At 45.2% G+C, this 23,285-nt stretch overlaps 2 protein-coding genes across 4 annotated transcripts in view; one reads left to right on the forward strand and one right to left on the reverse strand.

Annotated features, from left to right (window-relative positions):
* WWP2 (WW domain containing E3 ubiquitin protein ligase 2) overlaps positions 1-8,065 on the reverse strand; it is a 138,044-nt gene extending 129,979 nt beyond the window's left edge. For both annotated transcript variants that reach the window (XM_025888928.2, XM_025888927.2), the window contains exon 1: positions 7,961-8,065. The gene's annotated coding sequence lies outside the window, so the exon portion shown is untranslated. The remainder of the gene's footprint in view (positions 1-7,960) is intronic.
* Positions 8,066-14,847: 6,782 nt separating this feature from the next.
* On the forward strand, positions 14,848-23,039 carry NOB1 (NIN1 (RPN12) binding protein 1 homolog). 2 transcript variants are annotated; one of them, XM_025888930.2, is made up of 9 exons: positions 14,848-14,980; positions 15,101-15,233; positions 16,064-16,194; positions 17,877-17,948; positions 18,145-18,273; positions 18,368-18,586; positions 19,172-19,269; positions 21,348-21,492; positions 22,423-23,039. In XM_025888930.2, exons 1-9 carry the CDS (start codon positions 14,918-14,920, stop codon positions 22,690-22,692), a joined length of 1,260 nt encoding a protein of 419 aa, XP_025744715.1. In that variant the 5' UTR covers positions 14,848-14,917; the 3' UTR covers positions 22,693-23,039. The 2 variants fall into 2 exon arrangements, with proteins under 2 accessions (XP_025744715.1, XP_073736166.1); XM_073880065.1 differs by lacking the exon at positions 17,877-17,948.
* Positions 23,040-23,285: the final 246 nt, after the last annotated feature.

Raw genomic sequence — 23,285 nt, forward strand, 5'->3', positions numbered from 1 at the left:
AAGACAATGCAATGCTTTCAAATTTGAGGTAAAATGATCTTTTTTTATTTTTTAATCTATAATTCCACAACCAAGAAAACCATCCATCAAGTATGGTTGGAAAACCATGGTATGTTCAGATTTGTAAAGTCTCAAAAAAATTCTTCCCCAAGCTGCTTTTGTCAGGAAGCTACTGAAAGGTGTGTTCCAGGGGAATGAAGGAAAAAGATGGAGGACAGTGGGGCTCACAGGGGAGAGACAAAAGGAATTATAAGACTGACACTGCAAAATCCCAAGGCGTCACAGTACCAGAGCCCAGAGCGCAACCAGTCCAGATCAGAGCATTCACGTCACCTCTAGAGGGAAGAAAGAAAACGGGAGAAATAGGCTGCATGATGCATCTGATTGCACTGAGAAAAGTAGCACTTTTAGCTCTATCACAAGGTTTGGTGTGGAATCAGTGACAGGAACACAGGACAACTACACAAATGAAAAATCAGGAAATATGGAACTAGTAACAACAAAAGTTATATGATAGGAAATGTAATCCTAATACACTATGTGGCTCAGCTGTGAATAATATCTGTAATTATAACAGCATAAACAATTTAATCAAAACTTGTGATGTGGAAGTAATCAGAAGGTGGAGGTAGAAGTGTGTGTGAAGACTGGCCAGAAAGACGGCTAAATCCTCACCTTCAATAGTTCAAATGGATAAAACTGACAGGCTAAGAAATAGCAGCATAAAAACATTCAGAATTGCAGAAGTTGGGGCACCTGGATGGCTCAGTCAGTAAGTAGAGCATGTGACTCTTGATACCAGAGTCATGAGTTCAAGCCCCCATTCGGTATGGAGCCTATTTTAAAAGAAAAAAGAAATGCACAAGTCAATATTAGAAGAAAACTAAGAGTTGAAAGTCACTGACTCCACAGAGCAAGAATCAAGAACAAAAAGAGGCAAAGCTAGGAACTGCTGTTGTATTCTCAGTCTTGTAATGCTATTTGGCCCTTTAAACTATGTGCATGTATTATTTTGGTCATAAATAAAATTTAAATTCAGAAAAGAAAAAGGCTTCTCTTCAAATCAGGTCACAGGATGATATCCTTATTTAATTTTAATAAGAACATCCCTTCTAACATCCAATTAGAGTAGTGGGTTGAATTGTGGCACCCAGAACGTCTGTCTGAGCACTAACCCCCTGGAACCTGTGACTGTGACCTTATTTGGCAACAGGGTCTTTGCAGAGGCAATTAAGTTAAAGATTTGAAGATAAGATCACCTTGAATTTAGAGTGGGCGTAGTATCAGTATAGGAGACAGAGCGGAGAGACACAGACACAAGGGAGGAGGCCATGTGAAGACCGAGCAGAGATGGGAGTCCGACAATTCCAAGCCAACTGACGCCTCAAGCTAAGAGAGGCAAAGAAAGAATTTCCCACAATCCCACCCACACCTCCCTACCCACTCCCCCACCCTCCCCCAAGGTCATCCCCAGCCTAGAGGGATCAGGCCCTGTCCATACGGACACCTTGATTTCAGACTTCTGGCCTCCAGAACGTTGTTTTAAACCATCACGTCTGTGGTAACGTGTTAAACAGATGAGGAATAGTAACCTAATACAATTAGCAACAAAGGCTTTAGAAGAGGTAGATTTCAACTGACATCAGGCTGAAACTCAAAGTCCTCTCCCCACGACACATCCTTTAGAGGCCCAACTCCCAGGCCCACAGTAACTCCGGGAAAGAAAGAAGCCCTTCAGTCACAGGGGGTGTGGTCTTGCTCAAACTGCGTTTCTTAGTTGTGATTCCAGATACAAAAGAGAATCCTAAACATATCATTATGCTTTATATTTCATAATTTTTAAAAAAAAACAAGTATTTTTCATGCTCTATTCCAAAACAATTTTTTGATGCCACTTCTGACACAACAATCGATTCGCTTTAGAGAATCCGAGACTGAGGTAAGTATTTTAATGAAAAGTAAAAGGACGAAGCGAGGAGTGCTACAGTAGGAGAGCGGCAAGCAGCCTACCGCTGTCTTCCCCTGGAAGCTTCATGACCTTCCTCCGCCTTTCCATCTCTCTTTCCTCTATTTTGCTAGGCCCCTCCTCCCTGGCAATTCCCTCCTGTTCCCTCAGGTGCCCCAGCCCCGCCCGGGGATCACTGCACACCTCACAACCAAAAGGGCAGCTGGCCTCCGGCTCAAAATGAGCTACCAGCTCGCAGGTGTTTGTCAGCTCCACCCTGAAAATAACAAATAATGCCCTTCCACCTTTCATTTTAAATAAGAAACTCTAAATAAATAAATAGATAGGTAGGGGCGCCTGGCCGGCTCAGTCAGTGAATGGTGCGACTCTTCATCTTGGGGTTGGCAGTTGAAGCCGCACGTTGGGTGTAGAGATTACTTAAAAATAAACTCTTAAAAAAAAAAAAAGGACAGATAAATAAAAAGCCAGCTTTCTTTGCCTAGAATCCACAGACTGTTAAAAGACACGAAAGTGTCCGCTAGGGCAGTAATTCCTGAGCTCTTCTCATTAGCAAAATTAAACAAGTCAAGGGTCCACTGACTGGTTCAGTTTCCAGAGACATCCAGAAAGACACAAAGATCTATCATAGTCCTTCTTGGTTAAAATACTTGAAATACCTGAGATCAAAAAAGCAGGGAGAACACTTTTCAATGTACTGTCCCGGGAACAACAGAGGACGCTGAATACTGGGAGGACGGCAGAAGATGATGGAGAGTGGCCGCTTTCACCTGCACTAAAATCTTGGTCTCCACAGAACACAGAGGGTACGTTCAAAACAGGGCTGGTTGACTCTTTATTTTTATTATTGTTGAAATATAATTCACATGCCATAAATTCACCCTTTTAAAGCATACAATTCGGTAAGTTTTAGTATATTCACAGAGTAGCGCAAGCACTAATTCCATAACATTTCATCACCCCAAAAGAAACCCCATACCCATAAGCAGTCACCCTTCATTCCTCCCTGCACCCCAGCCTCTAGCAACCACTAAAGTACTTCCTGACTCTGTGGATCTGCCTATGCTGGACATTTCAAACCCATGGAATCATACAATACATGGATATATAACCTTTTGTTTACCCATTCATCAGCTGATGGACTACTCAACATTTGGGTTGCTCGGACAGGTTGATTCTTGAAGCCGGGGGACAATAATGGTCAAGGGCACCTTTTCCAGGAAGGCAGCCAGCCTTCTGACTCTGCCTCTTCCAGAGCCTTTCATTCCACCCTGCCCAATCCAGAGCCAGGGTTAGTCTTTCAATAATGCTTATAGACCCCACTCTGTGCCAGGCCCTGGAAATAACAAAAGTGAATGTCAGGGGGGTCCCTGCCTTCTGGGACCTCAGATCTCGCGGTCTGAGAGACCCCCGTTAAAGAAATCTTCAAAGAGCTTTTGGCACAAGAAAGCAACCACGCATAGGATTTCGCAAGGGATAGCTCCTGCAATTTCTAGAGCACCTGATCCTTTTTCTCACCCAACTTCGACAAGAACCTTTCAGACCAGTCGATCTTTTCGAGGCAAATAGATCTGACCACTCACTAGCCTTTGAGTGACAGTGAAAAAGGGACTCACCCTCTCTCAATCTCAATTCTTCATCTGTGAAATAAACCTAAGAATATTACTTAATCTATAAGATTACTGAAAGGATTAAATGAGCTCAACCAAGTAAAGCAACCAGCACACAGGAAGTGCCCTTTCAAACATTAACTAAAATACAAGCTAAAATAGTTCTTCTTGACACTAAAAGTCTAGGCTCTGCGATTCCTCAAATTCTTGACCCAGCTTTGAGTCAAGAAACCACTGAACACTGATCTCAAGATGAAAGGACCTGTGTAGCACATGAACCAAGGAAGACCAAAAACTGCTTACCAAGATTTTAATTTTAATTAGCCAGTTGTAGAAACAGCCAGAGCTTCTTAGTTATAATTATAGATCCACTCTATACTCACTTCTTAAAAAACGTGGAAGAGAAGGGTCTGTTCAAAAATTCCTCCTTTCCTTCATACTCTCATGCTTTTCCAGTTCTTTCCAACACTAATTCTTTCTTGGCCTCTTTTCTCTGGCCAGTGTTGAGTTACCTTCCATTTTCCAAAGGCCCATATTGAAAAACAATCAAACAGAACTAAACTTTGCCAAATGACATCCATACAAAGGCCAAGCACATAAAAAGAGAGAGGGAGGGACAGGGAAGGTCATATCTTTGGAAGCACAGTGGAATTATAGGCTAATAATAAAAGAGAACGGAAAGCAGACTGCACAACAAAACAGGAAGCAAAAGACAAGGGTGACACAGACGAAGGGGACCTGCCCTAGGTCAGGACTGCCAAGCCTTCGTACTTGGTATTTTCCTAGAAGTACTTATTAACACTTGACTTAAATCACTGTTTGTTTACCAGCTTGTGGGGAGGGGCAGAGGCCTGCAACTTTCTAAAAAAGATTCAGTTTGTTCATTTTAAGGGAAACAAGACCTTCCCTTTTGTTCCTACCTCTCAGAAATTCTACAATCTGTAACAGTCTACGGTGACTCAAAATCATTCAAAAGCAGCTCACTGATTTGATTCCAATGGGAGTTTATGTTCATGTACCCACTGCCACTTATCTCACTCATGGAAGCATGAGCTCTGGACTCAAAGACCAAGATTGAACTCCCAGCTCTTCCATGTCAGAGCTACATGACCTCATGCACGTCACTCCGCCAGAGCGAGGTTCTGTTTGTTGTAAATCTGTAAAACAACAGAATACCTGACAAACAATATGCATTCAACGCATGTCAGGTAAAAACAGTATTTAAACATTGGGCGCCTGGGTGGCTCAGTCGTTAAGCGTCTGCCTTCGGCTCGGGTCATGATCCCGGGGTTCTGGGATCGAGCCCCACATCGGGCTCCCTGCTCCGCGGGAAGCCTGCTTCTCCCTCTCCCGCTCCCCCGCCCCCGCTTGTGTTCCTGCTCTCGCTGTCTCTCTCTGTCAAATAAATAAACAAAATCTTAAAAAAAAAAAAAACAACAGTATTTAAACATTAAAAACTCATTACCCCTCCTTCTAGGCTGTGTCTTCCCCACGGTTCTTGGAGGTCTCTAAACTCAATTGCCTGCTTCTAGCCTTGCTCCTCTATACTCTTTCTCCACACGGCAACCAGAGTGAGCCTGTTAAAAGGCAGGGTAGGTTGTGTCCACTCCGCTGCTTAAAACCCTCCAGTGACCCCAACTCACTCCAACTAAAAACCATCAGCCTTACAATGGGCTGCAAGGCCCCCCATGACCTGCCCATCTCTCCCCTTGCCCCTAGGACCTCTTTACCTCATCCTACTACTCTCTTTGCTCACACCCCTGCAGCCATCCTAGCCTCCTAGGTAGCCCACAAAGCTGCCAGGGGTGCTCTTTCTTACAGCTACTGAATTTGCTGTCCCCTCCACCTGGACCACAATGTCCCCACTCACACGGCTCTTGCCCTCACCTCCTTCGGATCATTACTCAACAGTCACCTTCCCAGGAAGGCATCTCTACAGACCCTATGCAAAACTGCAGCCCCAGCCAACATTCCACATTCCGCTTCCCTTTATTACAATAAAATACGCATTTTACTTGGTTATTTTATTGCTCCTTTCCACTAAAATTTAAGTTCCACAAGGGCAGGGGTTTTTGCTTTTCTTGTGTATTATATTCCCAGTGTTTAGAAGAGCACTGTCCAATATGATGTTTAATTTTCTAGGAAACACATTTTAAAAAGTGAAAAGAAGCAGATGAGATTAATTTCAATTATATTGCATTTAACCCAATAAACCTAAAATGTTATCATGTATTAGCATATGTTATTATATTAATATTATGCTTGTTATAACATTTTAAAAAATCAGTGACATATTTTACCTTTTTTTTTTTTTCTTCAAACTGACTCTTCAAACTCTGGTGTGTACTTTGTACTCCATAGCATATCTCCAGTACTCACCATACTGGACAGTGCAACTCTAGAGTAGGCACTTACATATTCATTGAATGAAAGAATGTTCTCCCAGGAAGAGGCATCTATGGTATAGTACAGAGTCTTTTAAACTTCAATTTCATGCTATATTCACATTTTTTGGAATGATATATATATATGCTATTTTTTCCTTAAAATGTCATACTTTTTATACTTGAAAAAATGCTTTAAAATAAAATTTTATATTCCTTCTATTAATGGGAGAGAATGGGTCTATGACCAAAAGGCCTGAGCTTGAGTCCCTGCTCATTCACTAGCTCTGGAATCTAAAGCAAGAACTTCACTGAGCCTCAGTTTCCACATCTGTGGAATAGGGACAATCCTGACCTTTGCAGGATCATGGTCACAAGATGTTGGTAAAAGCTCCCTGTAACCAAGGAAGTTATCATTAGTTAAAAGCGACCAAGAAGCTAACTCAAGCCTTTTTCCCATACCCATCATTTGCATATGGACCAATATAACACAGAAAATGGTCTGATAAGAGAAGAGCTAGGTCTTGGGTTCAAATCCCTTGTCCTCCACTTATAGCTGTGTGACATTCAGAAAGTTATTCATTCAGCAAACATTTACCAAGTGCCCACAACATGCCAGCCACTAGGGTGGTAGCCAAATAAGATATGAACACTGCCCTTGGAGGATGTGCAGTCTAGGAGGAAGAAAGACACCAGTAAACAAGAAAGCAACAAATAGTTAAAAAAAAAAAAAAAAAAACAAGTCGCTCTCCCTTAGGTCTGTTTGTTCATTGTTAAATGTGAATAATACCTCCCCAGCCTAACTCAAAGGCCACTACAGAAAATAATTTTTAAATGTTTGTCAAATACTCCAAAAACTTTAACTTGTATGTCAGCAAAGTCATTTTTTTTTCCTACTTGTAATCCAAAACGACTCCAGCTCCTCTGAATATCCACTTTGAACATTCACTCCAGTTACACCACATCTATGAAATTTATTTCACTTCTGCAAATTTTAGTAAACATGAGGAAAAAGAGGATAAGGAGCTTTTACACAGGTATTTAATATCAAAATAATGATTCAGGTCACAATGCTAAGGAACACAACAAAGACCTCTCAGTCACTCTACCTAGTTACAGTTTGTCCAGATAAACAGTCACATGATAAGGGAAACTGAATAATTTAAACCGAAGAAAGAAGAGAAGTCATAAAGCAGTACAGACACTCTGTCCAAGATTTCTGCAGTCACTGTTGCTGAGGTAATGCTGGGCTAAGTCGTGGTCAACAGTTTAGGCTAAAAGCCATTTTATGGCCACAGCAAAGTGCCCACACTCCTTTTTTAAGCCTCGAAGTTGATGTGATCTGGGAAAAATCTCAAAGAAAGATGATCTGAAGGGCTAGGTTCCCAAGAAGTGGAACCCTACCCAACCAGGACTAAGTGGGTGTGACGAAAGCAAAATGATCAAGATTCTGTGATGCTTCCTGAAGTTTAAAAAAACTGAATGGGACCGAAATCAAAGTCTTGGGTAACAATCATTTCCAAAAAGAAAAGGAAGAAGACTCTCAGCTGGTTTCACACATCTTCCTGATTTCTCCTTTCCCTCCATGTCATATACTCAGGCGCCCCCTTCCAGCTCAGTCCCAAGTCGCCCCTTCCTCCAGTCCCGATCCCTCCACAAAGGTCACGCCTCTTCATCCCTGGCACCTAAGCTCCTTTCCCTCTTCCGGCAGGACTCGCTGGCCACCGCACCCCCGGCTGTCTCCGCGCCCACCTCCAAGCACCCCCGCGCGCGGCCCTCCGCACTCCCACCCCGCTCGGGCGGGAGCCGGGACACCCCTCCTCGGAGGCCGGAACCTCCGCGCCAGGCCCCTCCCACAGGAAGCCGCCGCCCCCCGGCGCCCGGACCGCACCGCCCCGGCCCACCCCGCGCCGCCCGCCGTCCCCCGCCCGCTCCGCGCCCCCGACCCGCCCGCCCGCCGCACCCCCCGCGCCCCCCGCGCCCATCGCGCCGGCGCTCGCTACCTGCCGCGGCCACAGAAGCGGCGCCCAACTCCGCTCCCACTTCCGCCTTCCACCGCCCTCACTCGGGCCGGGTCACGTGACTGCGCGCGGTCACCTGACCCGGAAGAGGCTGGCCGGACCCGCAGGTGTGGACAACCTAGGCCTGGCTTGGGCGCCTTTGGCCGGGAGCCGGCCCTCTTATCCTTTGTATGTGTCAAAGTGGAAGGGGTTTGCACTCAGCAGCTGGTCCCGGAGCAAGCAAATAAGTTGAAGGCTCAGTGTCTGCCAGGCGCTTCATTCACTCCCTCAACCCCGGAGGCGGGTCTATCATTAAGCCCCATTTTACAGGTGAGAGGAAGCCAATCAAGTCAACAAGTATTTATGAGCTACTTAGGGTTACCCAGTAAATACGGACGCCTATTTAAATTTGAATTTCAGATAACCAACTATGCAATATGTAGATGTGCCCCCAAATACTGCAGGAGAGTATTATACTATAAATATTCCCATGCCATATGTCAAAAAAAATTATTTGTTGTTTAGCTAAAAATTGGGGCATTCTGTATTTTTACTAGCTGTATCCGGCAACCCTATACCTAATAGATACCAGGCACCATTCCAGGCTCTAGAAACAAAAGTAGGGGCGGCTGGGTGGCTCAGTCGTTAAGCGTCTGCCTTCGGCTCGGGTCATGATTCCAGGGTCCTGGGATCCAGCCCCGCATCAGGCTCCCTGCTTGGCGGGAAGCCTGCTTCTCCCTCTCCCACTCCCCCTGCTTGTGTTCCCTCTCTCGCTGTCTTTCTGGCAAAAAATAAAATCTTTTAAAAAAACGCACACACACACACAAAAGTAGCCTTTATGGAGCATCTGTTTTTGTGACATAGAGCTAAGATAGGAAAGCTTCAAAACCCCTGGTTGGGTCCATAAAATGCCCGCCACACCAAATTAGACCCCATTCTCTTAATCTACAAAGCAGATAGAATTTTATTAGTTATAAAGAACATTTTAAATCAACATTCTGTACTGATAGTATGGACCTTCACCTTTGATAAGTTGAATGAAGACTCAATTTTTTTCGCTCTTAATCAGCATTAACTAAAATTAATACTAATCACTTAATTAGCCTTAAGCATTGCGAATTAATTGTGTTATTTTGGGGGTTTCAAATTTACATGGATCCTATTATGCATGCAAATTAAATTGGTTGAGCACTTTGTCTCTACTTTTCCTATTCCCCTTCCAAATCCAGGAGATGGTATTTCATGGAGATACAGGCCTCTCTTAATATCTTAAACTCTACATTAATTCCATTTATATAAAACTATTAAAACTTCTCTAGTTCCACTGAAGGAAGCTTTCCTTATTCCAGAGGCATTAGGAAAGGATTCCTTGATTTGGTGGCATTTGAATAGATGTTTACCAAAAGAAAGGACTAGGCGGGGCTCCTGGGTGTCTCCTTTAAGAGCCGTTAAGCGTCTGCTTTCACCTCAGGTCATGTTCCCAGGATTGTGGGATGAGCCCCTCATGGAGCCCCGCATCAGGCTCCCTTCCCTGCAGGGAGCTTGCTTCTCTCTCTCTCCCTCTGCCTGCCACTCCCCCTGCTTGTGCGCTCTCCCACCCTGCCCCTGCTCTGTCAAATAAATAAAATCTTAAAAAAAAAAAAAAAGGACTAAGCGAACATGCTCACAATTGTGCATTAAAGGACTAAAACCTAAAGTGTACACACACACACACACACACACACACACACACACACACACAGAGTCACCTATGAGGCCATACATGATCCCTCCCCACACCTCATCTCCAGTTACTCTTTTTGGATTTGACTTTCCCTTTGCCTGGAAAGCACTTTCCCCAGAATCAGATGGCTGACTCCTTCATCTCTCATCAGATGTTTGCTCAACTATCACAGTAAAGCCTTTCCTGATCAGCCTGTTTAACCATGCAACCCATCTCTTACTTCCCCTCCTACCATCCCCTGTTCCTGCTTTATTTTTTTTGTCCAGATTTCCTCCATACTTACCACTATCTGACATATATGAATGTATGCATGTGTGTATATGTAATCTGTTTCCCACTACAAGAATTTTGAGACAGGAGCCATATCCCTAAAGCCATATTCGTAAAGCAGTGCCTAGCTCACAGGAGGTCTCCTTAAGCAAACTGCTGAATGAATAGATTTCATCAACATTTATTGAGCACTGAACACATTGCTGTAGATCCCACAGTATAGAAGACTTTTCTAAAAGACACACAAAAAAATCTAAAGTATGTTTTCATAAAAGTGTCCCCTGAAAGTTAAAAGGTAAATTGAAATGTTCATTTGAGGAAAAAGACCCCTAAAACACAGTCCCTGATTTCCAACTTACTTAAAGAGGACATACAATTGGGGTCCCTGGGTGCTCAGTCAGTTAAGCGGCTGCCTTTGGCTTGGGTCATGATCCTGGGGTCCTGGGATCAAGCCCCGGCACCACATTTGGCTCCCTGCTCAGCGGGGAGTCTTCTCCCCCCCACCCCTGCTCCTCCCCCTGCTCATGTTCTCTCATTCTCTCAAATAAAATCTTTAAAAAAAAAAGATACACAATTAATTACAGTGCAAAGCAGAAATAATAGCTGCTCATTGAGCAACAGAACTAAAACGTCTTAAGTGTGGTAAGAAAGAAAAGTTCAAATCTGTCCTTGGGGAAAAGTCTGATTTGAGTAATCAGAGACTGGTTTACAGAAGGGACCACTGAGCTGCTTCTTGGAGACTAAGCAAGTAATGATTGGCCAGCACAATTTTCTGGAAGAAGAAAAAACAAGGGCAAAGACAGAGACAAAAAGTTTGGGACACTCCCAAGAATGTTCAAAGGAATTCTAGGGATACTTACTGATTTCACATAGTGTTTCTTCTGCATCAAGTTTCTCTCTCCCCCTAGCCCAGTGTTAAGTGCATAGTTTCGCAGCCTCTACATGTACAGTCCTGGAAATGAACTCAGATCTTCACTGGCACACAAGATGTTTCTCTCTCTCTCTCTTTTTTTTTTTAAGGATTTTTATTTATTCATTTGAAAGAGCACAAGTTGGGGGCGTGGGTGGAGGGGCTGAGAGAGAAGCAGATTCCCAGCTGAGCAGGGAGCCCGATGCAGGGCTCAATGTGGGGCTCTATCCCAGGACCCCAGGAACATGACCTGAGCCAAAGGCAGACGCTTAACCAACTGAGCCACCCAAGCGCCCCAACCTTTCTTTTTTCATAAAGGGCTTCACATGTAAAAATTGATATTATCTCCAAATGAGTCATACATTGAATCCTTCTACATGTGTTTCAAAGTGTTAATTTAATGCAAACTGTTTAAAGTGACCATAATTTTTGTAATAGTGTTAGATTTCTTTACCTTTTGAAAAACCATAAACTTCAAAAAATTGAACTGTTTCAGGGCTCACTTCACCTGTGAGAGACCCTGTCCCCAGATACCCTCAGCTACCACACATACTACCTTCAATTTCCTGAACGCCACTTGGGACTTTCATACCTCAGTGCCTCTGCCCTCCTTGTCCTTCAAGATCTGGCTCCAAATTCACAGACTCTGAAGGTGCCCCTAGACACTACACTAAATACCATTCTGTTGGGGCACCTGGGTGGCTCAGTCGTTAAGCGTCTGCCTTCGGCTCGGGTCATGATCCCAGGGACCTGGGATCGAGCCCCGCATCGGGCTCCCTGCTCCGCGGGAAGCCTGCTTCTCCCTCTCCCGCTCCCCCTGCTTGTGTTCCCTCTCTCGCTGTGTCTCTCTCCATCAAATAAATAGATAAAATCCTCAAAAAATCAATCAATAAATAAATACCATTTTGTTATATCACCCAACCCATGGTGGTATAAAGGAGCTCCCAATACATATTTGTGGAATAAATTAGATTCCTTCTAAGGCTTTAGGGGACTTGGAGACTAATGTTACAAGGTAACAGAAAAGCAATTAAAATACTATTAAAAATGACAAAAGAGGGGTGCCTGGGTGGATCAGTCGTTAAGCGGCTGCCTTCGGCTCAGGTCATGATCCCAGGGTCCTGGGATCGAGCCCCGCATCGGGCTCCCTGCTCGCGCCGGGAAGCCTGCTTCTCCCTCTCCCACTCCCTCTGCTTGTGTTCCCTCTCTCGCTGTGTCTCTCTCTGTCAAATAAATAAAATCTTTAAAAAAACAACAATAACCCATAAAGTTAATTCAAGAAAATGTTTTAAAAAAAAATGACAAAAGATACAAGGTGTCCAGAGACCTTTTGTATTAATAAATATTCTCAGTGTTCACTGGAGAATGAAGGGTTCCAAGCCTGATCTTCCTTTTCCTGAATGTTCCCCTAAATCTGTGGTTCTCAAGTGTGCCCCCAGCTCAGCAAGAGCAGCATCACATAAAACTTATTAGAAATGCACATTCTCAGGCACTGCCCAGATCTACAAATCAGAATCTGAGGAAGAGGCCTGGCCATCCATTTTTGGTTTTGTTTTTGTTTTTAAGATTTTAAGTAACCTCTACACCCAATGTGGGGCTTAAACTCAGGACCCCAAGATGAAGAGTTGCATGCTCCACAGGCTGAGTCAGCCAGGCACCCCTAACCCATCTGCTTTTACAAGCTTTCCAGGTGATTCTGATGCACACTCCAGTTTGAGAACCACTGATCTAGATCATACTTCTCCATCCTAGGGTTTACAGAATTATTACTGCCAACTTTAATAAACCTCTTCTATTATGGAGTCCAGCTCCCACATCCTCCCTTTTTAGGCAATAGGAGCAATCAATTAAAGAAGGAGAGAAGAGAATACTAGTGTTGAGTGGATTATATAGTCTAGGCATGGGTATTCAGAGTAAGGGGAATAAATGCAGAGGGGTCACAGGCACCCCAACTATTTCAGAAATGGCATCAAGGGGAGTACTGGTTTAAAAAGAAGGTATGGAGGTAGGGGGCACCTGGGCGGCTCAGTCAGTTAAGCCGTCCAGCTCTTGGTTTTGGCTCAGGTCATGATCTCAGGGTAGTGGGATTGAGCCTGGTATAGGGCCCCACAATCAGCGGGGAGTCTGCTTGGGATTCTCTCTGTCCCTCTTCCTCTGCCTCTCACCCCGACACATGCTCTTTTTCTCCCTCTCTCAAATAAATTAAATCTTTTTTTAAAAAGTGAACGTGGGAATTAAGATGACTCACATTCTTACCTTGAGTGCCTTTGTTGGAAATGCCACTCGTAAAAAATAAGAACTCTAACGAGTGAAAAAAGTTTAAGCAGGTTGAGAGAGAATTATATCAATTTTAACCTTCCCCCTGAGTGAAGATAACCTAAAATTTTTATCTATTTTTAATGTATTTGTTTTTAAAGATTTTATTTATTTGACAGAGAGAGCACAAGCAGGGGGTGTGGCAGGCAGAGGGAGAGAGAGAAGCAGGCTCCCCGCTGAGCAGGGAGCCCAGACTCTGGGCTCCACCCCAGGACCCCGGGATCACCACCTGAGCCAAAGGCAGACACCTAACTGGCTGACCCACCCAAGCACCCCAAGATGTCTAAAATTTTTAGATGGATGTTTCCAGAAAGCTAGACTGGGTAATAAATAGGGATCGAATCTAAAGATGTGGGAGGCATTCCTATAATGTAATAATTGAAGTCTTGAGGACAGATAGTATTGCTGAAGGAGAGAACTCAGAACGACAGAGGGGCCAAGACAGTTCCGCGGAGGGTGCCTGGCATGCAAGGCCGAATAGAGTCCAGTGAAGGAGGGTGGAAAGCCATCAGAGAGGCAGGGGGACCAGGATCCTTAAGTATTACCAAAGTCAGGGGAGGAGAGACCGTCCAGAAAGAGGACATGGCCAGCAACGTCAAATTTGGCAAAGAAACAGAAAGCTGAGAAATCAAAACAAAACAAAACAAAACTTGATATGATCAGCTAGAACATTAGAAACAGCTTTCCATCGTGCCATTTCAGGCAGGGCAGGTAGCACAGGAGCCATTGGCTCTGGAGATTGGAGAGAATAAATGGTAAGCAAAGTGGAGACAGATGTTTGGGGAAAGACAGGGAATTTGGGCAACTTCTGAAATGGACGCCTAGGGCACCGAAATGTTTTTGAGGGTAGGATGAATAAATTCTCATCGAGGGTTAAGATTGAAGACTTGACAAAGAAGGCTTGTTAATGACTCAATGTCGCTGAAGATGAATGACAGAAAACCCACGTCATCATTCTGCTGAAATTCTGCATGAATTTTAACAGGCCAGATCCCATAATTCTAGAATCTCAGATTTGAAAAGGAATTTAGAAATCATCTAATACTCCCTTTCAGTTCCATCCAGCAAAGGATTGTTTGCTAGTAAATTGCGTGCCTTGCTTAGAGAAATGGGCGAGGTTGTCAAAGACTCTCAAAATGAAGTGGGAGTACGTAAGCCGCGGTCCAATAGAGCATAGTGGATAAGAAAGTGGCTCAGGGGTTGGTTTGTCGGTTAATCAATCTTTCTTTCTTCCATTTTTTTTTTTTTTTTTTTTGGTAAGTAGACTCCACGCCCACGACCCTGAGATCAAAAGTCGCCCCCAGGTGTTAATCTTACAACCAAATACTAGACATGTTAGCTGAGCCTAGCTGTCTTGAGTAGCTATCCCTTACTTGTAAAACAGTACCTATCTCATAGACTTGTGATCTTTAAATGACCTGTAGTTTCTCCGTATTGACTGACTTGTAACAATAAGACTATTGACAGGTTTTACATTTAAAAGTAAAGAAGGCGCTAAGGGGTGGACGCAGAAGCCTATCTCCTACGGTGTCTCCCTAAGTTTGACCCTGCCCACACCTGGCTGGGCTCCCGGCAACCTCGCGCATGCGCGCGGGTAGCCCTGAGCCGGAAAATGCCTATGCGGCCGCCAGGTGGCGCCGCTAAGTCACAATTGTACCTCCCTGCTCCCAGAGGCCCTCATTGGGATGTAGGGGTGGAGCCAGCTCCGTGCGCAAGCGCGCTGAGGGCGCGTTCGATCAAGATGGCGCCTGTGGAGCACGTTGTGGCGGATGCCGGGGCTTTCCTGCTAGATGCGGCTCTGCAGGTACAGAGAGCTACCGCCAAGAGGAGCAGGGTCTGGGCTGGCGACCCCTGAAGTAGTGCGGGAAGTCGGGGGCGCATTGCGTGGTGCGGACAGGTGTGAGCTGGGCGGGTCTCTCCGCAGGACATCGGGAAGAACATCTACACTATCCGGGATGTGGTGAACGAGATTCGGGACAAGGCCACGCGCAGGCGCCTCGCCGTCCTGCCCTACGAGCTGCGTTTCAAGGAGCCCTTCCCAGAATACGTGCGGCTGGGTGAGTGCCTCTGTCCTGGTGTCGATAGCGAAGCCGGGTCTCAGGCTACCCGCTCGGGACCGACTCGGGTGCGAGTTGAGATCTGGGTATTTATCAGCATTTGATTCAGAAACGGCACGTTCTAGGAGATCATGGCGGCAGAGAGGCTCCCTGGGTCAGGAGTCAGCCAGGCCTTGCCAGTTACTAGCTATATACAAGTTACTTAATCTTTCTGAGGACGTCCTAATGGTGATTAGTAGGATTTGGTTGAAGGATAAAATGAAAAGCTTTTAGTACAGTGCCTGGTACATAGTAAGTGCCCAATAAATTTTAGCTGCTAATATCAGCTTTTTAGAAAATGTGTTCTTGTTATAAAGCGGAGTTGTTGCGGAGCAGTCCAATAATTTTGTTTCATCACAAACTACAACAGTTATTGACTGAATTAACTTTTAATCCTCTTTGGAATCTGAATATGCTATTAATCTGGATTGTTATACTTAGAATCAAAGAATTTTAGACCAGAGAAGAGACCTTCTATTCCAACGTAATACCAGAGTTTAATAAGGAATTCTCACCATTTGCAGACATGCTTTTGGTGACTTTCTGTTAACTTTGTTCTCCTGTTCCTTCCTCGGCGCTGGATGAGGAGGTCACGGTACACCTAACTGGCATGAATTTTAATGATAGAGAATACAAATGTCTCAACAGTGAGTAGAAAAAAGGAAGTGGATGAAAGTATTAAAAGGGTTTTCTTGGGATGTTGATCCTGAGTTCTTTTTCATACTTTGACTATGGTTATCCAAGGTCATATGGCTTTCTGTTTCTAATTTGAGTTGGGACTCTCTTTACAGTGACTGAGTTTTCAAAGAAAACTGGAGACTATCCCAGCCTCTCTGCCACAGATATCCAGGTGCTGGCACTCACCTATCAGTTAGAAGCAGAGTTTGTTGGGGTGTCTCACCTAAAACAAGAACCGGAAAAGGTAAATCAGTAGGATTATTAGTTTTCTTCCTTTTAACTTTTTTATTCTGGGAACCATCAGATATACAGAAGTAGAGGGAATAGTATGATGGACCCAGTTTCCGGATTACTCTGTCTCCACACTTATCAAGTCATGATTTACCAGGTTTCATTTCTACTGACACCCAGTCCTTAGTATTTTGAACTCATTGTATTTCATTGATATTTCTTGGTGTCTCTCTTTAAAAGCAAAAAAAAAACCCCACAAAATCGTTACACAAAATTAATAGTAATTCCCTAATATTGTTAAATGTCCACCTAGTGTTCACATTTCCTAATTATTTTACAATTTTTTTTAATAAATGCGTCTCAGTCCCTTTTGATCTGTAGGTTTTTAGGAAGGGTTGGTCAAATTTGGAAAATGCAGAAATAGAGCAAAAATCAACTATATTCTTGCTATTTTTTAAAATAGGTTTCTTTCCAAAAGCAAGAAAGAACACTATGTGCTTGCCTTTTTTTTTTTTTTTAAACTTTTTCCACCTTCAAAATTCTAGATTCCTGGGGCGCCTGGGTGGCTCAGTTGGTTAAGCGACTGCCTTCGGCTCAGGTCATGATCCTGGAGTCCCGGGATCGAGTCCCGCATCGGGCTTCCTGCTCAGCAGGGAGTCTGCTTCTCCTTCTGACCCTCTTCCCTTTCGTGCTTTCTATCTCTCGTTCTCTCTCTCAAATAAATAAATAAAATCTTTAAAAAAAAAAAAAAACAAAATTCTAGATTCCTATTGTACTTTTAGGGACTTGCCCCCATTGGCTAGGTTGAAGAGACTAATTGATTAGTGGCTGGGTCCTATTGGCTTTTTCCACGCCAAAAGATTTTAGAAGCCAAATAATCATGTAATAATTAATTTCAAATAGTGTTAACTAAGAATTGCTTAATATTCTCTGTCTAAAGTCATCAGAGTCTTCTGAACTCACATTTGTGTACGAATTGGAACTGCCATCACTTGTTTTCAACCAGGTTTAGAGTCCTCTAATCCAAAGAGTCTAAAACTGATGTGTAAAACACAGATTTCTGTGTGTCACCAAAATGTTTTAGGGAGACAGGGTAAAGGGAAACATAAAGCCGGAGTCTGTGACTGAGCACAGTGTGACTAGTATCTGGGTTTCCATTTGGCATCCATCAATTCATGATTCCTAAAAATTGCCCTTTTCCTGCAGCCTATTGGGCAGAGATTAGGTTTTTTGTTTTTTGGGTTTTTGTTTTTTTTTTTTTTAAGTAAACTCCATGTGGGGCTTGAACTCATGATCAAGAGTCTCCTGCTGTACCCACTGAGGAAGCCAGGCCCCCAGGAGTTGGATATTTTGTATCAGAAGCCTTAAAACAGTGTATTTTTTAAAAAAATAATACAGTATCTTTTGACCTAGCAATTCCATTCCTAGGCATTTATCCTAAGTATGTAACTAAAGATACATGCAATTTTTATAAGTAATGCTGTTCACAGCGTTATTTATGTGGACAAAAAAGAAACGTTCTAAAGTGGTTATTTGGTAGTTGTGGGATCACTGAATAATTATTTTTATGTTTCCCAATTCTCAGTAACTGTGGGGAAGATATTTTGTTTTCTATTCATTTTAGTTACTCTCTCAAGGTGAATTTTTAAACTGTGTATTTCTCTGCTTAGAGCTCTCACTTTTTTCTTTTTAAAGGTTAAAGTGAGCTTATCAAGTCAGCATCCAGAAACTCCTCTACACATTTCTGGTTTCCATCTGCCCTCAAAGGTAATTGCTTAGACAAGCCACACTCTCCTGCCCTCTTGTGCTACCTAGCTCCACAAATTATGTACAGTGAGCCACATTTATCTAGACTACTATCCTAGGTTGTCCAGCCCTGTCTGATTGGACTTGTGTCATCTGTCATTCCATCTATAATCCTCTCAGTTTTTAGGTTTTAAAATCCTTATTCTTTTAACCTCAGCCTAAACCCCCACGAGAAACGCTACAACATGGACACCCAGCTGGTGAGCCCGAGAACCTAGAATTCACTTCCTTCGTGTTCTGGAGAAACCCCTTGCCTAATATTGATCATGAACTGCAGGAGCTGCTGGTAAGGCCCTGATGTGTGATCCCCTGATGACAGCACGCCAGCTTCTTAACTGCTCTTCCTGTGGGCTGGGACTCTGTGACTTCCATTGTTTCAGATGGAGAAAGGTGATGATGTTCCAAGTGTGGAGGAGGAGGAGGAGGAGGAGGAGGAGGAAGAGGCTGGATTTGAAGAAAGGAAACAGGAGGGTAGTGACGACGATGAGGGTGGCTGGATAACCCCCGGCAACATCACGCAGATCCAGCAGGCGGCGGAGCAGTGTGCTGTCCCGAAGGCCGTGCGGGTTGGCTGCGTGACTACGGACTTCGCCATGCAGGTGGGCGGATGGGCGGCGGCCGGCCCTAGGCTCTAGTTCAGAACCTGTCACGAGCAGGGGTCCCTCTGAGGTTTGGGGGTATGTACAGCTCTACTCTGAGGCTTCTTTTCCTGGTTCTTGAAACTTCACCCGTGCTCTTTATTTATAGTTCATTTTCTAGTTTTGGTTTGAAACTAGAAAATCAATATAGTGACAAAATCTGTATCTTGTATTAAGTTTTTAACGTTTACTATGGATGGTCTCTCGATGGTTCTCATTCAGTATGTTTCATGTTCTGTTCTCAGTTAGGTTCTTGGAAAAAGTAGAGGTTTCCAGCTCCCAAAAGAGTGTCTTGCCTTTGACAAGATAAATGTCTTTGTTAAGAGAGATTGCTAGTGAGGGGCCCTGGGCAAAAGACCTGGGCCCTTCAAATACAAGAGAAATCTAGGTCCCTTTTCTAGTCTGTGTGTCTTGAGAGGCTTCCTAAGCTTACTCTCGCTTAGCACCAAACCAGGCTTTGTGAAGTCCTTTCACTGTGATTATACGGGTGTTAAAAGAAACTTTGGTTTTGCTGACTTCGGTTGCGCTTTGACTTGTCGGTCGCAGAACGTCCTGCTTCAGATGGGGCTGCACGCGCTGGCGGTGAATGGCCTGCTGATCCGCGAGGCCCGGAGCTACATCCTGCGCTGCCACGGCTGTTTCAGGTACGCGGCTGGTGGTCTGGACCCACAGCCTCTGTGGAACGCTTTTCTCTCCTGTCCTTTCGGCCAGTCTTCAGAAGGATGGCCTCGTGTTCAGGTTTTCCTCCACCTTGTCCTTCATATGTGGCTAGGTTCGGTCCTCATCATAGCACTGAAACCTCTGGGACAGTAAGCTCCTGCTTATTATCTTAGTCGTAGGAATAAAGATGTGGATTGTGGAGCAGAGAGCCCTCATCATTTAACCATACGTACTGAAACATTGATGGATGAAATGATGCCTGGGACTTGCTTTGAAATAATACACAGGTGGAAATGGTGGGGATAGAGATAGAACCTGATGGTTGTTGAAGCTGGGTGAGGGGCCCATGGGGGTTCGTTGTGCTCTTTGGTCTACTTTGTTTAGATTTTCTGTTTAAAAACAAAAAAAAAAGGTGGAATGGATTCAGATTACACAGGTTCAGATCCAGATTTTGTCTCACAGTAGCTTTACAAAAGTTGGTGAACTTCTCGGTGCTTCAGATTTTTCTTGCATAAAATCGAAAAAGCTGATTGTCCGAGAAGAGTGTGATATCTGGAACACAGGACGGGGTGCACTCAGGTGAACTGTTAGTTCACAGACCATGCCCTTCTCTTCCATTTCTCTTCTGGCTCTTGAAGTGGTCCTTGTGTGGGGATGGTGTTCTGTGGGCAGGCCCCAGGGTCCTGGAGACCTGCTTGGAGCAGACGAGACTGTACTACAGCTGTTGCCAGGGACCATCGCCCTGAGATCTTACACTGCAGTGGCTGAGAGCCTCTCCGTAGATTCGGTCTAGATTTGGTGGCCATCATGTAGATCATCTCGTGGAGCAGCAAGGTGTCCTTAGTGCTGGGTCCCTAATGCTGTTCCACTGAGGATAAAGTTGCCTAGATGGACCACTGCTCCCCTGCTGGCTTCAAGACAACCAGTCACTCATGACCCAGGGGCCCCGCCCCACCCGCAGCCTCCACAGGTCTGCCTGTGATGTAGGGAGCCACTTCTCAAAGCTTCCTCTGCATTCTTCTCCATCTTCAGTATGTAAATGTACCACACATAGGACAATAAAGCCCCTGGCTTCATGAAAGCCCATTTCCCCCATTGCCCTTTGCTACAAAACCCCAAGTTCCCCAAATGAACACACCTTCTTAGCAGCTGTTAGAAACATTCTCCATTCTTGTGAGATTAGCCCAGTGACTGGATGGTTTCTTACACAGGATGATTAGTTCCTAGCATCTTTTGAGAGGTGCTTGGTTTCCTCTCGGAGACTTGCAGGTCAAGGGTTCAGCTTCTCAGGAGATTCATATTGCTCATCCCCTGACCCCTGGGAATGGAGGGGGAGTTCCTCAAGGACACGTATAAACACTGCCACTTGGTCCTTGACAGCAGTGGCTTTCTTGTCCAGGGTCCCTGTTGGGGCTCGAATGCATAGGGGCAAGGCGAGGCCTTAGGGCCTGCCCTCAGCACCCACAGCCATTCAACTCTGGCAGCTCTCCAGTGTTATCTGTGTCGTTCGTTAATACGTTCTTGGCACTTTGGGAGCCACCTGCTGGCTTCACAGCCCGGCTGCCATCTCAGGAATATGCCCCTGGACTAAGTACCATGATGTTAGGAGCACTGACTGGAGCCAGGTTCCCCGGGCTTGTATTTGCCACTCCCTAGCTCTCTGACCTTGAGTAGGCTACCGTATCTTGCCTTGGTTTCCCCACCTGTAAGATGGACATAATGCCAACTCCATAGGATTGTTTTGATGTTAAACTTGTGGAATAATGCCTAACGGTTCAGTAAGACTTCATTACTAGTTTAACAACATTCGCTCAACTTCCATGTTTAAGGACTCACTGCCTGTGTCACTTCTTTCACCTTTGCCCTCAGCGCAGCGGGGTGGCTTGCTTGTATCGGCAGCACGAGGCCAGGCGGCCGTGGTCTGTGATGCGTCGGGGGCCGTTCAGCCTCCCCCCGTTCCTTGTCGCTTCGTCCTCCTGACACCCGTGACTCACCTTGTGCTCCGGGGATGGGGTTTGCCCTCCGTGGCTTCCGTGCAGAGCCTTTCTTTTTCTGTCTCCAGAACCACATCTGACATGAGCCGAGTGTTCTGTTCGCATTGTGGAAACAAGACCCTGAAGAAGGTGTCCGTGACCGTCAGGGACGACGGAAGCCTGTGCATGCACTTCTCCCGCAACCCGAAGGTGCTGAACCCTCGGGGCCTCCGGGTGAGTGGCAGCATTCCCTTCCCCTTGCAGCCGGGCCTGAGGCTGGGAAAGCAAGACCTCTTAGCACCAGGATCAAAATCCACAGAGAGGACCAAGAAAGGCTTGGCATTTAACTGTCCCGCTGATTCCCTGAACCCAGCCTTACTTTATGGCACAAGATGGTCTGGCGCTCTTCGAATTCCGTCCCTGCCCTAGCATCAGCCATTTCTCTGTGGAGCTCAGATTCCTTACCACGAGTGGGGTTTTGAAACAAAGAGCTGAGCACAGCGTGGGCTCATTGCCCTAGGGGGTCGGAGATGTCTCAGCCCACGGGGGACAGATTATAAACCGACGCATGTGTATGTAAATATACATGGGAATATTTTCTATTCCGTATCTGTATTTTAAAATGAGTTTTTAGGGCGCCTGGGTGGCTCAGTCGTTAAGCGTCTGCCTTCGGCTCAGGTCATGATCCCAGGGTCCTGGGATCGAGTCCCACGTCAGGCTTCCTGCTCAGCGGGAAGCCTGCTTCTCCCTCTCCCGCTCCCCCTGCTTGTGTTCCTGCTCTCACTGTCTCTGTCAAATAAATAAAATCTTTAAAAGTAAATAAATGAGTTTTTAAGTTCTGTTTCAACCCAACAGATTTCATCGTAGCCCTCCCTCGTATCTTGACACCATTTTCCACCATTATTTGCTCAATCTGGAATTCTCATTTCAGAATTACTAACCCACAGCAGTGAAAATGGTACCTGCTTAGTAGAGTTCGGTGTTTGGAGGTGACTCCATTGCTAGCTGAGGGCGTGTCCCCACAGCACGAGTAGCAGTGAGTGAGATGCTCCACTCATGTCATCTCTCTGCATCCAGAGCCGTCAGTACGCTTGACATTAATAAGATCGGACGTGTTTGAATAGGGTGCCCCATCCTAATGGCCTTTTCTCCTCTCATTTGCAGTATTCACTTCCCACTCCCAAAGGGGGCAAATACGCCATCAACCCCCATCTGACCGAGGACCAGCGCTTCCCTCAGCTGAGACTCTCCCGGAAGGCCAGGCAGAAAACGGACGTGTTTGCCCCTGACTACATAGCTGGGGTATCTCCTTTTGCGGAGAATGACATCTCCAGCCGGTCCGCCACCCTGCAGATCCGAGACAACACCTTGGGAGCGGGGAGGAGGCGGTTAAATCCCAATGCTTCCAGAAAGAAGTTTGTGAAGAAGAGGTGAAGCGCAAGTTCTTCGGGGCCGACAGGATTGCCACTGCAGCTGCTGAGGTGCTCAGGGGCCTCATTTCCCCAGCCGTCAGGCTTCAGAACCATGTAGGTGGAAACAGTAGCCCTGGCTTATGCAGTGCTGCTTCCTGGCTCCCTGGGATGGGTCGGGTCGGGTTCGTGATGGAACTGGGCCATCCCTTGGCCTGCAAGCATCCAGAGAGCTGGGATTCCTGCCATGTTGAGGGGAGTTTGACAGAAACAGAATGGTGCCGCGGAGCACATCCTCAGCATTCAAAGAAAGGAACTTCCAGCGGTACTGTTTTTCTAATAAATGTGGTGATTAGCTTCTGTGCCTTTTCATTAAGTCACCAAATGTTTGCTTTTTAGGCAATTGGAAGGTAGCACCTGAGCTGTATACTCAAGTATCAAGCATTTAGATTTTTTTTTTTTTACAAGAAAATATACTGTTTGTTATAATAAACCTAAGAGCTACTATTTTTTCTTTTTTACAACTTATTCTTGTGACACCTGGGTGGCTCAGTTGGTTAAGCGTCTGGCTTTGGCTCAGGTCATGATCCCAGGGTCCTGGAATGGAGTCCTGCATCG

Source organism: Callorhinus ursinus, unplaced genomic scaffold (genome assembly GCF_003265705.2).
Source record: "Callorhinus ursinus isolate GAN/ISIS: 27379988/994484 unplaced genomic scaffold, GSC_fseal_2.0 scaffold37, whole genome shotgun sequence".
Classification (NCBI taxonomy): Eukaryota; Metazoa; Chordata; class Mammalia; order Carnivora; family Otariidae; genus Callorhinus; species Callorhinus ursinus.

Excerpts from the sequence above, each read along its gene's own strand:
- NOB1 (XM_025888930.2), top strand. The coding sequence starts at position 14,918 with ATGGCGCCTGTGGAGCACGTTGTGGCGGATGCCGGGGCTTTCCTGCTA. Across the intron at positions 14,981-15,100 it reads TGCTAGATGCGGCTCTGCAG|GACATCGGGAAGAACATCTA; the intron begins GTACAGAGAGCT and ends GTCTCTCCGCAG. Across the intron at positions 18,274-18,367 it reads ATGAACTGCAGGAGCTGCTG|ATGGAGAAAGGTGATGATGT; the intron begins GTAAGGCCCTGA and ends CCATTGTTTCAG.